General features: G+C 38.4%; 1 protein-coding gene across 4 annotated transcripts in view; it reads right to left on the bottom strand.

The window, feature by feature from the left end:
* The window catches only part of slc4a11 (solute carrier family 4 member 11), a 103,955-nt gene that overhangs the window by 30,236 nt on the left and 61,216 nt on the right, over window positions 1-12,503 (bottom strand). For all 4 annotated transcript variants that reach the window (XM_063498168.2, XM_063498171.1, XM_063498169.1 and 1 more), the window contains exons 4-6: window positions 10,801-10,844; window positions 6,374-6,602; window positions 2,652-2,684 (exon numbers count right to left, since the gene is read on the bottom strand). In XM_063498168.2, the coding sequence (XP_063354238.1) occupies window positions 2,652-2,684; window positions 6,374-6,602; window positions 10,801-10,844 (306 nt within the window). The remainder of the gene's footprint in view (window positions 1-2,651; window positions 2,685-6,373; window positions 6,603-10,800; window positions 10,845-12,503) is intronic.

Here is a 12,503-nt window from a genome sequence, read left to right as displayed (position 1 = left end):
AAGAAGAAAATGAAAGCAAGAAATATAAAGCCAAGGGAATAAAAATAAGTCATACAAAAAGTAAGACTTAAACGAAATGACAAGAAGCGCTTGAGACAGAGGGAGGAAAAAGGGACGGAGAAGTAGAGGAGATGGACTGGGATTCAATTCAATTAATAGCAGTAAGCCTGACAGCCATGTAATAATCAAAAACCATCCAATTTCTCATTGACGTCAGGGATGAGAAGAGGAGAGAGAGACAGACAGAAAGAGAACAAAAGAAAGATTAAAAGATAAAGAAAGGGGGATGAGGATAAAAGCAAGAAGAGAGAGGTTACAGAAGAGCAAAAGACAAGAAAAACAGAGAAAGAGAGGTAAATGTGTGTAGTGAGGTTATCTGTTGTCCTCTATATCGACAGACTATGTTGTCAATGTCATGCTAAAAGAAGAGAAGCTAATGGCTAAATCTGCTAGCTGCAAGCCTCAATATCACATCCACTTCAGTGTGTTTTGTTTTGTTAGCTGCATATGCCTTTTTCAACTGAGAGGCTGCTGCAGTGTAGAAGGAACGGTCATTTTTAGAGTTAAATGCAACAACAGCTAAAAGTATAAAAGCTCTATACAATTATGAGCAATGCAAGTGGTCAATGAGGTGCCTTAAAGAAGGCATTTTTATGATAAACGCACTAAAATAGAAGATTGTGTAACATCTATGACTTTGATCCAGTAATGACCTAGACTGATGATCTGCAAAAGTTTATATATTAGAATAATCCACAGCTTTACTACCAGCTGTGTAATGAGTGACAGCCAGTCAGATTTACGAAGGTGTACAGTGCACTCCCTTTTCAGCAGACTGTGACACAGAATTAAATATGACCAGAAAGGAAAGCGACGGCAGGTCACTCAGTGCAAACCAAAATGAATGGGGAGCAAAATGTGATGTCATAGTTCGTTCAGTTTGTTGATAACCTCGTAGAAGCAGAAAAAAAAAGATTAAGTGTAGCGCAAGGGAATAAATCGAGTCTTATGTCACCAGCTCAGGTGATGACAGGAAGAAGAGAACAAGTATTTGTGAGTGATTGCTGACATGATCAGGAGAGAGACTAATTAAGAGATGTACATTTGATACTTGTCAGTTATGTGATGATTTCTGCACGGTTTCATCAGCTTTTGCTATGCAAACACTTCTATTTCCACACAGAAAAGAAAAAAAACACTGATTCTTACACGCAGCATATCAAATGTGACAAACTTCAATGGAAAATGATGAAAAAATATGAGGAAGGCAAGACTGGATGGCTGGATTGGTCCCTTTGATCTTTCTGTATTCTTGGTGAATTCTTTAACTGTGTTATTCACAGTTTGGTTGGAGGGAGAAAAACAGATTGCAATTTCTGCAAATCACATGAGGATAAAGCCGTCTGTCATAAATAAGGGAGCGAGGAATCAATAAATATGGTAAACCAGTGAAAAAGATGTGATATTCATTTTTTTTTTTCGGTTTATGTGACAGAAAATCTGCAGAGATGTGCAGGTACAAAAACGCATTGATTCAGGAGTTTCCCAGTCGATGTCTGAAAACGGCACAAGATCTTTTGGCAAGGTGACTCCTTGCATTACGCTCAGAGGTGACCTCCAGAAAGCCTCCTCTGTCTATGATGCCTAAAAGATTAACTGTGGTCTTAACCACTGGTAGACTCAGATCATACATACACAAAACCCCTCAGTCACACACACTAACACACAAAGAGAAATGATTGGTTTCCTTCACAGAGTGTGAATGTTGCAAAGGGCACTATGAAGGAGGTGATTAAAACATATAGGTATCCATCACAGCCAATCACAAGGCACAAATGCTATGGTCACATGGTAAGGAAGGGGCCACTAGGACTGGGTCAATAGTGAAACTTCATATTTAGAGAGATTTAAATTCCAGTGATTTCTTTGGGTAGAAACAAATTAAATGTGCAATAATATAATCAGTTATATAATTAGCTTGAAACAAAAAATACCTGAATATAAAACCCCTGAAAAATAGGTCATTTTTTCCTAGCAAGGACATCATGTCTATTCTAAACTAAAATTATTTAATTATTTTGATTTTATGCTTTAACCTCCTAAGACCCGAACTCTTCCATGGCATGCATTTTTAATTTCTCTTTGATATTTGGGCATATTTTTACCTGATTTTTGTTTCTAAGAAAATGAGAGCCACATATGAGGATATTAGTTTTAAATTTCGATAAAACAGAGGCAGTATATTGTCCTCGTAAGTGAATATAAGGCCATTGTAGAGCAAAATTTAGTATTTTGGTATAGACAACCCAAAATGTGATGTCCACACGCCAGGTCCTAGGAGGTTAAATCTCATTCAGATGTATGAATTATTCGACCACTTTACAGAACTATCAGTTTTCTTTTTACGCAGAACTACTAACTGCTGGTTGGACCCAGCGTTGACTTGAGGGGCCAATGAAGAGGCATCGATATCTGCGACACGGGGTTTTGCTGGCGTCTCTAATCATTTGATGACTCAATGGATCGACCCAGTCCTGAGCACGGAGAGGAACACAAACGGAATACTGATGGTGATTGGTACAGGAGCAAACGACTGATTGCAGCCTCACGGCGGCTGATGCTGACATTTTCATCCAATTAGCACAGCTTACCGTCATCAAAGAAAACGAAACTTTGAGACTTGTCTGCATGGGGAGAAGGAGGAAGAAAAACCAAGAGGAGAGACAAAGAGAGTCAGTTCAGTCACCTTTTCTGGGCAACAGGCTAGCAGTTTTCAGCAAGAAAATGACACGCATACACACACTTTCCTACCGAGCAGGCACACACATAAATATCTCTACTGAACAGAAGCTTCATTTCCTGCCCTCCTTTACCTCATACATATTAAATATCATTTTCCAGAGAAAATCTCGTCTTTGTTAGGCACAGAGAGATCCCATCTTGATTACTGTCTACAGGCTATTAACAAAAATTGGATTTTATCTCCGATAACGGTCGTGTGTTCAGCTGGTCCAAGAAGCCCAAAGACGTCACTGATGAGATCAAGATGAGAAAACTGGCATGTATGGCCACCATATATCATGACAAGTAAAGTGGTTAAATTAATGGTTTCAATTTAGTATTCTGATCTTTCCTGAAAAATGTGCCGCAATGAAAACTCATGTGTCTTGCTGTGATATAATAAGGGTAAAGTCCAAAGGAAAAGGATAGCAGCATTCATGGCAGTGCTCTCAGGTTAAAAATACGAATCTGTGCAAAATATGTTCTTTGCAAACACAAAAAAAACAGACAAGCAGTAATAATCCCCTCCTGGTTGAACAGATGGTCAAGTATTTCTGAATTTCTGAAGAGTTTAAGGGTGACAAAACTCACAGCGTACACAGATGGAGATATACATTTACGTAAGGCACTTACCAAAAAAAAAGAGAGACCTACCCTAAGTTTTCATACTTAAAATAATAAATATGTTGCAGTCTAAATTCAACTGGCAGAAAATAAAAAATACAACAACACAGGAGGATTATGCAAATCGAGACCAAGTAAAGAGCCAGCAAGATCGATCAAAGGTGACAGCAATTTAGGGAGAAATTATGCTACAGTCATCACAGACAGGGCACACAATCAGCAGCACACAGAGCACTGTGGCTATGAACAACATCACAGAGGAAGAGGGGAAAATATATTTATACATTATTATACAAAACACTGTCAGTTATTCTGTGGTAGCTGATCATCATTTTGGTCAGCATCCTAAAATCATTTAGTTCTTCAAGTACTCCTAGTTTGTCAAAAGATTATATATTACTTTTAAATATTAGCAATTTTGTTGTACATATTAAAAGCGGAAGTAATATTATCATGCGTTGCATCATCGTCAGCGCTGTTCATTATTCCTCTGCACAATCGCGCTCTCCATCACTGAATCCCAAGACAAAAGCAAAGCAAAAAAATAAAAAACAGCTCAAGTTGGCCTCCAAAAAAACCACTCCTCTGTACAAGTAGGAGCAGGACTAATTATCTCTGTGGGCTTTCATCTTTTTCATTTCTGTAATTCTCTGTTCTTTCGGTGCCTGTTATAATCTTGCCCTGTTCTCTTTATCTCACAGCTGTACAGTATTACACTCCAAATGAGCTGGTCCGCTCGCCAGCCGTAATACCCCACTGTGGCAGAGGGAACCTTGATATGGCAGAAATTAATACCTGAAGAGATATGTCCCGTTGATAACATACTTACGTGCAATATGAATGTATTCCCCCAGGAAAAGCCTTTGTTCCTTCCCAAGAGATATTTTTTCCCCTCAGCGCTGACACGAGTGTTTCACTGGTGAATTCAGGGATTCTACCAGCAATGTGGGAATTCAAACTTTGTTTGAAATGCACCGCTGAACCACTGCCATTGTTATTAATTTATTAGGACGACCAAATCAAAGAGGTGAGTGAAATCCACAGACTACTTGGTAAACATTGTGTAATGCATACTTGAAAGACTAAACTAATTATGAACATTTCTGTATGTTCACATCCTTCTTTGACCATATTATAGTAGCTTCTGTAAAGTTTTCGTGTTTCAAACTGTAAATGTTTTCTGAATAGCTTCACTATGCTTATTATTAATGATCCCCACAGTTCAGTCTATTATTACCCTTTTCCGTCTGCTGCAACTGATGTGTCCCTGCTGTGTGATGAGTTTCAGCCTATTTTTAAAATAGTATTTTGTATCGCATAATAAAACAAAGAAATTATTGATTATTCGTTGTTTAATTCATAAATAACTTCAAAAAGAATGTAATACTGACTGCTGCTACTCTGTTTTCACAATCAAGCATCACTTGAACAGAAAGTCATCCCTTCATTTATGTATTTTTTTCATTGATTTTAGAAACACACAGCCCAGACTTGCAGAGGAATCCTTTTTGTCAAGCTGACAGCCATAAAAAAGGGAAACAAAAAGGGAAAAAAACCTTCCTTAGCCTCTTTGTGGGATATTCTTGAAGAGCAAAAGTGAAAACGCAGCTGCAGCGACCACAGCTTGAGAGTCTTGGAAAGCCATTTGAAAAACTAAGTGAGTGATCGATGACAGAAGTCAATTATCACCTTGCGGATCTGTCAGAGGCGGCTCTGCAGGGTGAGCGTCACACACCGCCCACCTCTGACTATCCATCAACAACTGCAGACACCAGCCCAGCCAGACAGGAAAACACTGGACACCGAGTACATGACAGGAAACCCTTACACTATGATTACCTCCACATGCTCTTACAGTGGTGAAATCCCACTTATATTTACTCCTGTGTTGGCACGGCATTAAATCGAATGTAATGAAAGAAACCATTTCCCCCCGATTCTTCACGACTTTAACTAGATAGAAAGCAAAGTTTCATTTGCCAAACAATTACTTTTGTGAATGTTTTCTGTACAGCTTGCGGCAGAAAGCAATGCTTCAACAATAGCTACATACTATTATGTAAGAGGGCGGATTTCTCTTGCTCTAATGGGCTGAAGAGATTCGCCTTAACCAAGAGGCTTTGCTACTCAGCCAAGAGGACCTGTGCTGAGGGGACTAAACTAATGTGACAGGGATCTGTAAGCTGACAAATGGGCACCAAACCTAGAAACATGGGTACATTTACCAATTGCATTCATGCATTACAATATAATATTTTAGGTACAACCGTTACTGTACATACTTTCAGGTCAAAATAGAAAAAAAAATGTTTAAATGTATGCGAGACCTAACAAAGCTGTTACATTTTTGCTTTTGCTTCCCCAATTAATTCTGCACTTCGAAACTGTAGCCTTCCCTTTAATATTTAATTGCTTTAATATTCCGGAAAAAAAAAGTGAACGCCTGCTTTAAATTGCACAAAAAAGTAAAAACGATAAACCAGAACATCTCAAAAGCTAAACTACCTAAAAATAAAAATAAAAAGAACATTGGTGTCTGTGTGTGTAGTATATGGTGGTGTGTTGAAGTGTAAAACATCCACTTTTCGCCATGCTGAGTGCTATTTTTGTCCACCTAAAAAAGCTGTGGGTCAAATTGGCATCCTTGGTACAAACATCAAAAACTTTCCTTTGGGTATTCAAAGCTCCTTGAACCATTCTCAAGTCTATCTGACAATTCCGCTGCAGAGCCTGAGGTACAGCTTATTTATTTATTTTATTTTAGGTAGGTGATGACATGTGCAGACGTCAGATGTTTTTAGGTCAAGTGTCAGATGCTATGGGTCCTGGTCTGATTGTGGTTAGGCACAGATAATGCATTGTACTCCTCCATCTTGTGGTTTGCATATCTCTGTATCAACTGTATCACAAAACAAATTAGACAACATATGACTGTGTTTACATGCATGTCGACAAAATCCTTGCTCACCGTTGACCTCCTGTGCTCCTGCATCTGTGAAAAGCATGCTCATCACCTCCTCGAAGTTGCACCCGGGCTCTAAAGCATGGCTGTCCTGGCCCACATGGTGCAACATTCTCTTCAGAACATCATCCAGGGACGCGGCTGTCTCATCCAGCAAGATGCTGGCCCTCGCCAGGAAGCCATCCAGGTCACGGTGTGCCCGAACCTCCTCCTCAAAATTCATCAGCTTCACATACTGTGGAAAAACAATAATTCTTTCAAGTCTGAAATAGTTTTAAACGAGATCCCGTGTTGAGAATGCAAATAAGTTCAATTATAAAAGAAAAGAAAACAGTGTCAAAATGCATCTACCCTAGTTTCTGCAGAATTGTACCCAAAGGACAAAACTAGATTTAGTTTTAATGTTTATATGGCAGGGTTTATTCTCCTAAGGCAATTTTCAGTTTCAACTTTATTTATATAGCATCTAACCACAAATTATGTGAGTGCACTTTACCAAGAAAGCTTGAAAATTGTCAAGGTAAACTGAATATCAGGGTAAATCCTGGCTATAAACTGAGCTAAGCGTTTATATTATTTTAAATATATATATATGTTGAATCCACTTATTAGATACATTTTATTTAATATCTTAAGATATAATATCTAATAATCTATTTATATCTAGAAATTTAATGTCTATCAAATTACATTTTTGAAAATCAAGAATACAATAAATAAGCCTTTAAGGTGATTTTAGTTGTTAAAAAACAAAACTGTATAACTATAAAACTGTTACCTTAAAGACAAACTGCTCAACTCCAATTCATTTTAGAATTAGATCACATTTCTTACCTATTTCAGAATGAGGGCAGATCTAAGATCTTACTGACTTTTGGATTGCAGTCACATATAAAAGAACCCTAATAGGTTTGAGTTTATTGCCTTGAATCCTTCTGAGCTCTTCAAAATAGCAGAACACTGCCAACAATCAAAATTTTATCAAAACTATACTAGTGCTGTCCACGATTCAGCTCAAGGGAGACGACTGGACAAAGAAACCAACACAGCTCCATTAAGAGCCCAGACACCCACCAGTCATTGATCGTGTGATTGACAGAAATTCTGAAGATGAGTGGATTTCCTGCTGTTTCTTTTAAGCACCAAGCAGAAACTGCCCGTGCTCTTTACAGAAAAAACATGTATAGGTATTTCTGCAAAGAGCTCTCTATATAAATTTGATTTTATGATTTTGTTTGTACAATCACAGAAAGCATCGGTCCTGGGAGTCTTATGCAACTCGAATGAAATGATTAAAGAGGTAAGAAACAAATCGAGTTCATTTTCCACTTTTTAAAAGAATTTATAAAGCGAGTCATACAGGGAAAAATGTGTGGTCCAGTAGTTCATGTGTTAATTCAAAGGTTATATTTTAAATTGCTCATGAAGGAAGTGAAAAATACCCACCTGCAAGCACAGGCATAAATGAAAATCTATTTATGGACCATTGCAAATAAAAAAGATCCATAACAAAATTCTTGGCTAGGACTTAAGGACGGGAACATGTGAAATTAATAAAAAGCAGAGGGAGAGAGCAAACAAACAGAACTGTGATACAGAATGAGGAGATTAGAGAAAAGAACCAGGCAAGCTGTTGGTAGGAATGAGGCACAACAAACCCAAATCTCTGACAGGCTCATAACGGGGAAGACTAACTCTTGACAGGCTTGGTCACCAGTTCAAACTAATGCCCTCTCGGGGTTGCTTTAAACCCTTTTACTTAATTGGCACAGAGACATCTGTTTACTGCATCACTAATGATTTACAAACCTGTAATAATAGTAATCTTATTCGCCTAAATTTTGTAAAAATACAATTTTTCTTATACATGTAACATATGTGCCTCAACTGTGGGACTCCTGCACAAAACAATGCCGACGATAAGCGGCTACATTTGTGGTCCAAACTTTACATGCACTTATCATGGGCATGAATGACACAGTAATTTGGGGGTTTTAATAATTTCTTTCAACTGTTCTATTTCCAGGGTGGAATGCTTGTACAGCGTACAGCTTTAAAAGCTTTAAAATGCGAATTTTATCCAATTTGCATGTGGTCAAAACATGCAGGCTCAAATATATACATACACTCACTTAAATCTTTTAATAAGAAGTGCTGAAGGTTTTACTCCAGGTCTCACCTTCACAAGGCCAAGAACTATTAAATTCTTGTTAGGGACCATGATTCACTACAACTGGTAGTTTCTCTTTGCAAACATAAAAATGATTTGTTTGACAGCAGCCTGGAAATAGAACAGTTCAAAGAAATCATTAAAAGTCACAAATTACCATGACATTGATGCCCATGATGAGTATACCTACTCTGTGTGCCACAATTGCATCCTGCTACTTACTGCTACTACTACATTCACTGTGTGGTTCTCATCAGCCCATAATTTTAACAGAAATCCATCAACTTACCAAAACTGATTGGTGAAGGGAACTAGTGAAGATTATCATTCTCCGCTTTGAAATTTGTGTCTAAGCATTCATGTGAATAATATTAAGATGTACCACCATTGTTCAGATTGTTCAGAACAAACCCACCACCCCATGGCAGCAGCACTATCCAGCAGCTATGGTCCTCCCCAGCATAACAGCATGACAAAGCACCATGTCCCACCACAAAACTACTCAAGGCTGGCTTGAGGACGTCAAAAACGTGCTCCGAGTATTGACCTGGCCTCAAAACTCGCAGGCTGTATCGACAGATCCCTGCTATGAAAATATGGACTAACAAGACTGCTGCCAACTTTTAACTGGTGACAAACAAAATTAATCAGGTAATTCTTTTAATCAAAACATGAAATTAAGGTTTTTGGGTTTGAGACCTTTACAAAGAGGGCTCATGATGCCACATGAATGAAAACGTCTGGCTTTAATCCAGTGCAAAAATAAAGTTTGCTGGAATTCGAAAAGAATGACGCACAAATAGATGAATGGTAAAAACAAAGGTCCTCAGGCTAGCCATCACATCTACAGGATCATCAAGCACAATAAAACCATTACAGATGTTTCATTTAGACCCTCTATAGCTGGAGAGCAATTCTTAATATCCCGAACTGCCTCAGCAAATTCCTGCAAGATCCATATGTGCATTATTTAGGTATTTTATGCTTGAAATGATTGCAATAATTCATAATTGCATAATTTACTTTAGCCCATCACAACATGTAGCTATTGTACAGGTATAACACTGCCACATTTCTCTAAGCAAAACCCCAAAACTAACCCGTAACAATACGAGTGAGCCAGCAGTAAAGATGCATGAAAAGATTAACACTAGCAGTTTTACAGAAAATATTCAATATAGCAGAGCTATTCATTTGTCAAGCACATCTTACACAGATTGGATTGGTTTTTACAAATCTTGGTGTACTTCGAGTGTGCTCTGTGGAACTGTGGGCTGTTAAAACACATAGGAAAATAAAAGCAGCACGTTTTGGTTCCATATAGAATGAGACTCAATATTAAACCAATCAGGAAAAGACGTTTATTCTTTAATTTACTGCCCAAACCTACTTTAATAAAAAAAAAATCATCTCTGTACCTTCATGCACAGTCAGCAGTGGGTAAGCAGGTATTTCAAATGCCTTCTTCTCTTTGCTACTTTACTTGGCAAATATTGTAGAGATTGTAGAGATTATTCTCTCAAGTTGTTCTTCATTCAGTTTGAGAACTGAGATTTTGGTCCTGTGTATATTCATAGAGGTCTACATACACTAGGTTTAAAATTTTAGATCATATTTGTTTTTCTTTCTTGATAAAAAGTACTGGGTGCATTATATGTTACTGACCTGTATTGCTAAATTACTGCACTGAATATCAGCAGTGTGCCTCAGCCCTTAACTGCCAAAAATCAGGCGTGATCCCAGAGCTGAATGGTTAGGGGGAAAACTACAATTCACGGAGGCCCAAGTTTAATTCCTGGCTTGCAGCACCATTTGCTACATATCGCTCCTCTGTTTTTATATTTTGTCTCTCTGCTCCATCATAATTTTAAAGAGGCATAAAATGGCAAAGTGCAGTGGTTAGTTCTGTTGCTTCCGAACAAGAACGTTCTCAGTTTGAATCTTCTGGTCATTTTGGGGCCTTTCTGTGCAGAGCTTGCATGCTCTCCTCGTCTCTGCAAGTATTTTCTCTGGATGCTTCAGCTTCCTCTCTCAGTCCAAAGACATGCAGATTAAATCAACTGTTGAATTTAACACCGGTGTGGATGTAAGCATGACAGATTGACTCTCTATGTTAGACGTCTGATTGGCTGGTGACTTGCTCCGGGTTAAATCTGCCTCTGACTCTATACTCTTTAACCATCTGTCAGGGCTGCAAAGGTCAAATAAATATAATAAATAAACAGTAATATCAGACTTCTAGTTGATAAATATTCATCCTTACCCTTCTTGATGTATTGAGTAACACACAGCCAGAATCGTCAGTCTCTGAGAAAGAAATAAAAAGCGATATAATTAGACACTCAAAGTGTACATCAATAAAGACTTGACATGTGTTTATATTAAACAGATTTATCTACAATAAGGGTGAACACGTATATATCTGCTCAAAGGGCTTGAACCCATAAGTGCACTCTAAAAGATTATAGCCAACATTTTGTAGTTCTAGCAAAATATTTTACTTTATATACTTAAAAAAAAAACTAAGAAAATACAGAACTGACAGCAAAGCTGAAACAGAAGATGAGACATTGAGTGATGAAGAATTACAGAACATGAAAGCAGACTTGAACCACTTCGTGTTCAGTGTCTTAAACTCCTGGGCCACCAAATATCAATATTTGCTTCGTTTGAATAGACTATGTTAAAGTTTTAACACCAATATGGTCATTATAATGTTCTGTATTTTCAGGACAGGCATTAATTCTGAAATCACAAGTAACAGCCACTCGAAGAAAAACAGCCTGAGACCCCTTTTTTCTAAAAGTGATGAAAATGTCAAGAGGCACGTCTTTAAATGCTCTCATTGAATAAGGATTGAAAATTCTCTTCTGATAAGGCTTTAATACGCGCATGTGGAGCTAAGGCATGAGCTCAGATAAAGTACAAAGGTTTGGATTTTCCCAGTGTTGGGAAGAGGGAAAAACCTTTTATGTTAGAAAACAATATAGGGACAAACGGAGGGAATGTGGTTTTCAACACACTCCCGTCCCTTAACTAGCAGACTGTCAGTACCCTGCTGACTCTCATAAAACAGTCCGCCACCACAGTTACATAACACGGTTATCGGCGTTTACTGTGGGGACAACATTATTAGGTTACCATGGGCTTTCCTCCTCTGCTCCACGTGATGCATACTGTCGACTCGGTCTGGAAATCAATCAGTGCTTTAACTCCTCCCTCCAGCAACAAAGAAGCAAGAACACCCCCCCGACACACACGCGCGCACATACACTTTGACAAGCCAATAAGCCTTAGGAAAGTGCCAGGATATTATAAATAATCCTGCGACGAGTGAACACGTTTGAGTGTGAGTCTGCAGAAAAGGGTGAGGGGCTTTGATCGAAACACCAAACACCTTGCCACAAAAAACCCTGCAGGCAGTGTAGGAAAAAAAAGAGCCCCAACCCCTGCCTTTCTGTCTCTGATGAGACTATAGCAGGGGGCACGTGTCATGTGCAGTGGATTTGGTTCATCAAAGCCGCACAATCAAAAAGCACACGGCCAGGCTGATCTGTTCCCTTAGGGGAGAGGAAGCTCCGGCTCTAATTGCTGTCAGGCTGTAGCTGTAAGGAGATATTCAAATATTCATATTAAGATTACCTCGTCCCCGATGATCACCTCCTTCTAATGGACTCTGTATGTCTCAATATAGCTTAAAGTAATCCAGAAGAATTTCATTTTCTTTGGATTAGGTAAAAAAAGTGTTAAAATGTGTCCTTTATTTGAGCAATGTGCCACTATGACTGAGGATACCAGATTAACAACCTTGTTCTTAGGCTAAGGTTGGGGATCTCCCATACTCTGCCTTAAACATCCAGTGTTTTTGCACCGGATGAAACTATAAACCTAAAAAGGATTCATGGATTACATCTGCATCTGGCAGATTTTACCCACAGGTCAACAATCTTACAGATTAAAATGAAA

This window comes from Pelmatolapia mariae, linkage group LG16_19, assembly GCF_036321145.2.
Source record: "Pelmatolapia mariae isolate MD_Pm_ZW linkage group LG16_19, Pm_UMD_F_2, whole genome shotgun sequence".
In the NCBI taxonomy this organism is placed as follows: domain Eukaryota; kingdom Metazoa; phylum Chordata; class Actinopteri; order Cichliformes; family Cichlidae; genus Pelmatolapia; species Pelmatolapia mariae.
This window is presented reverse-complemented; position numbering and strand designations above follow the sequence as displayed.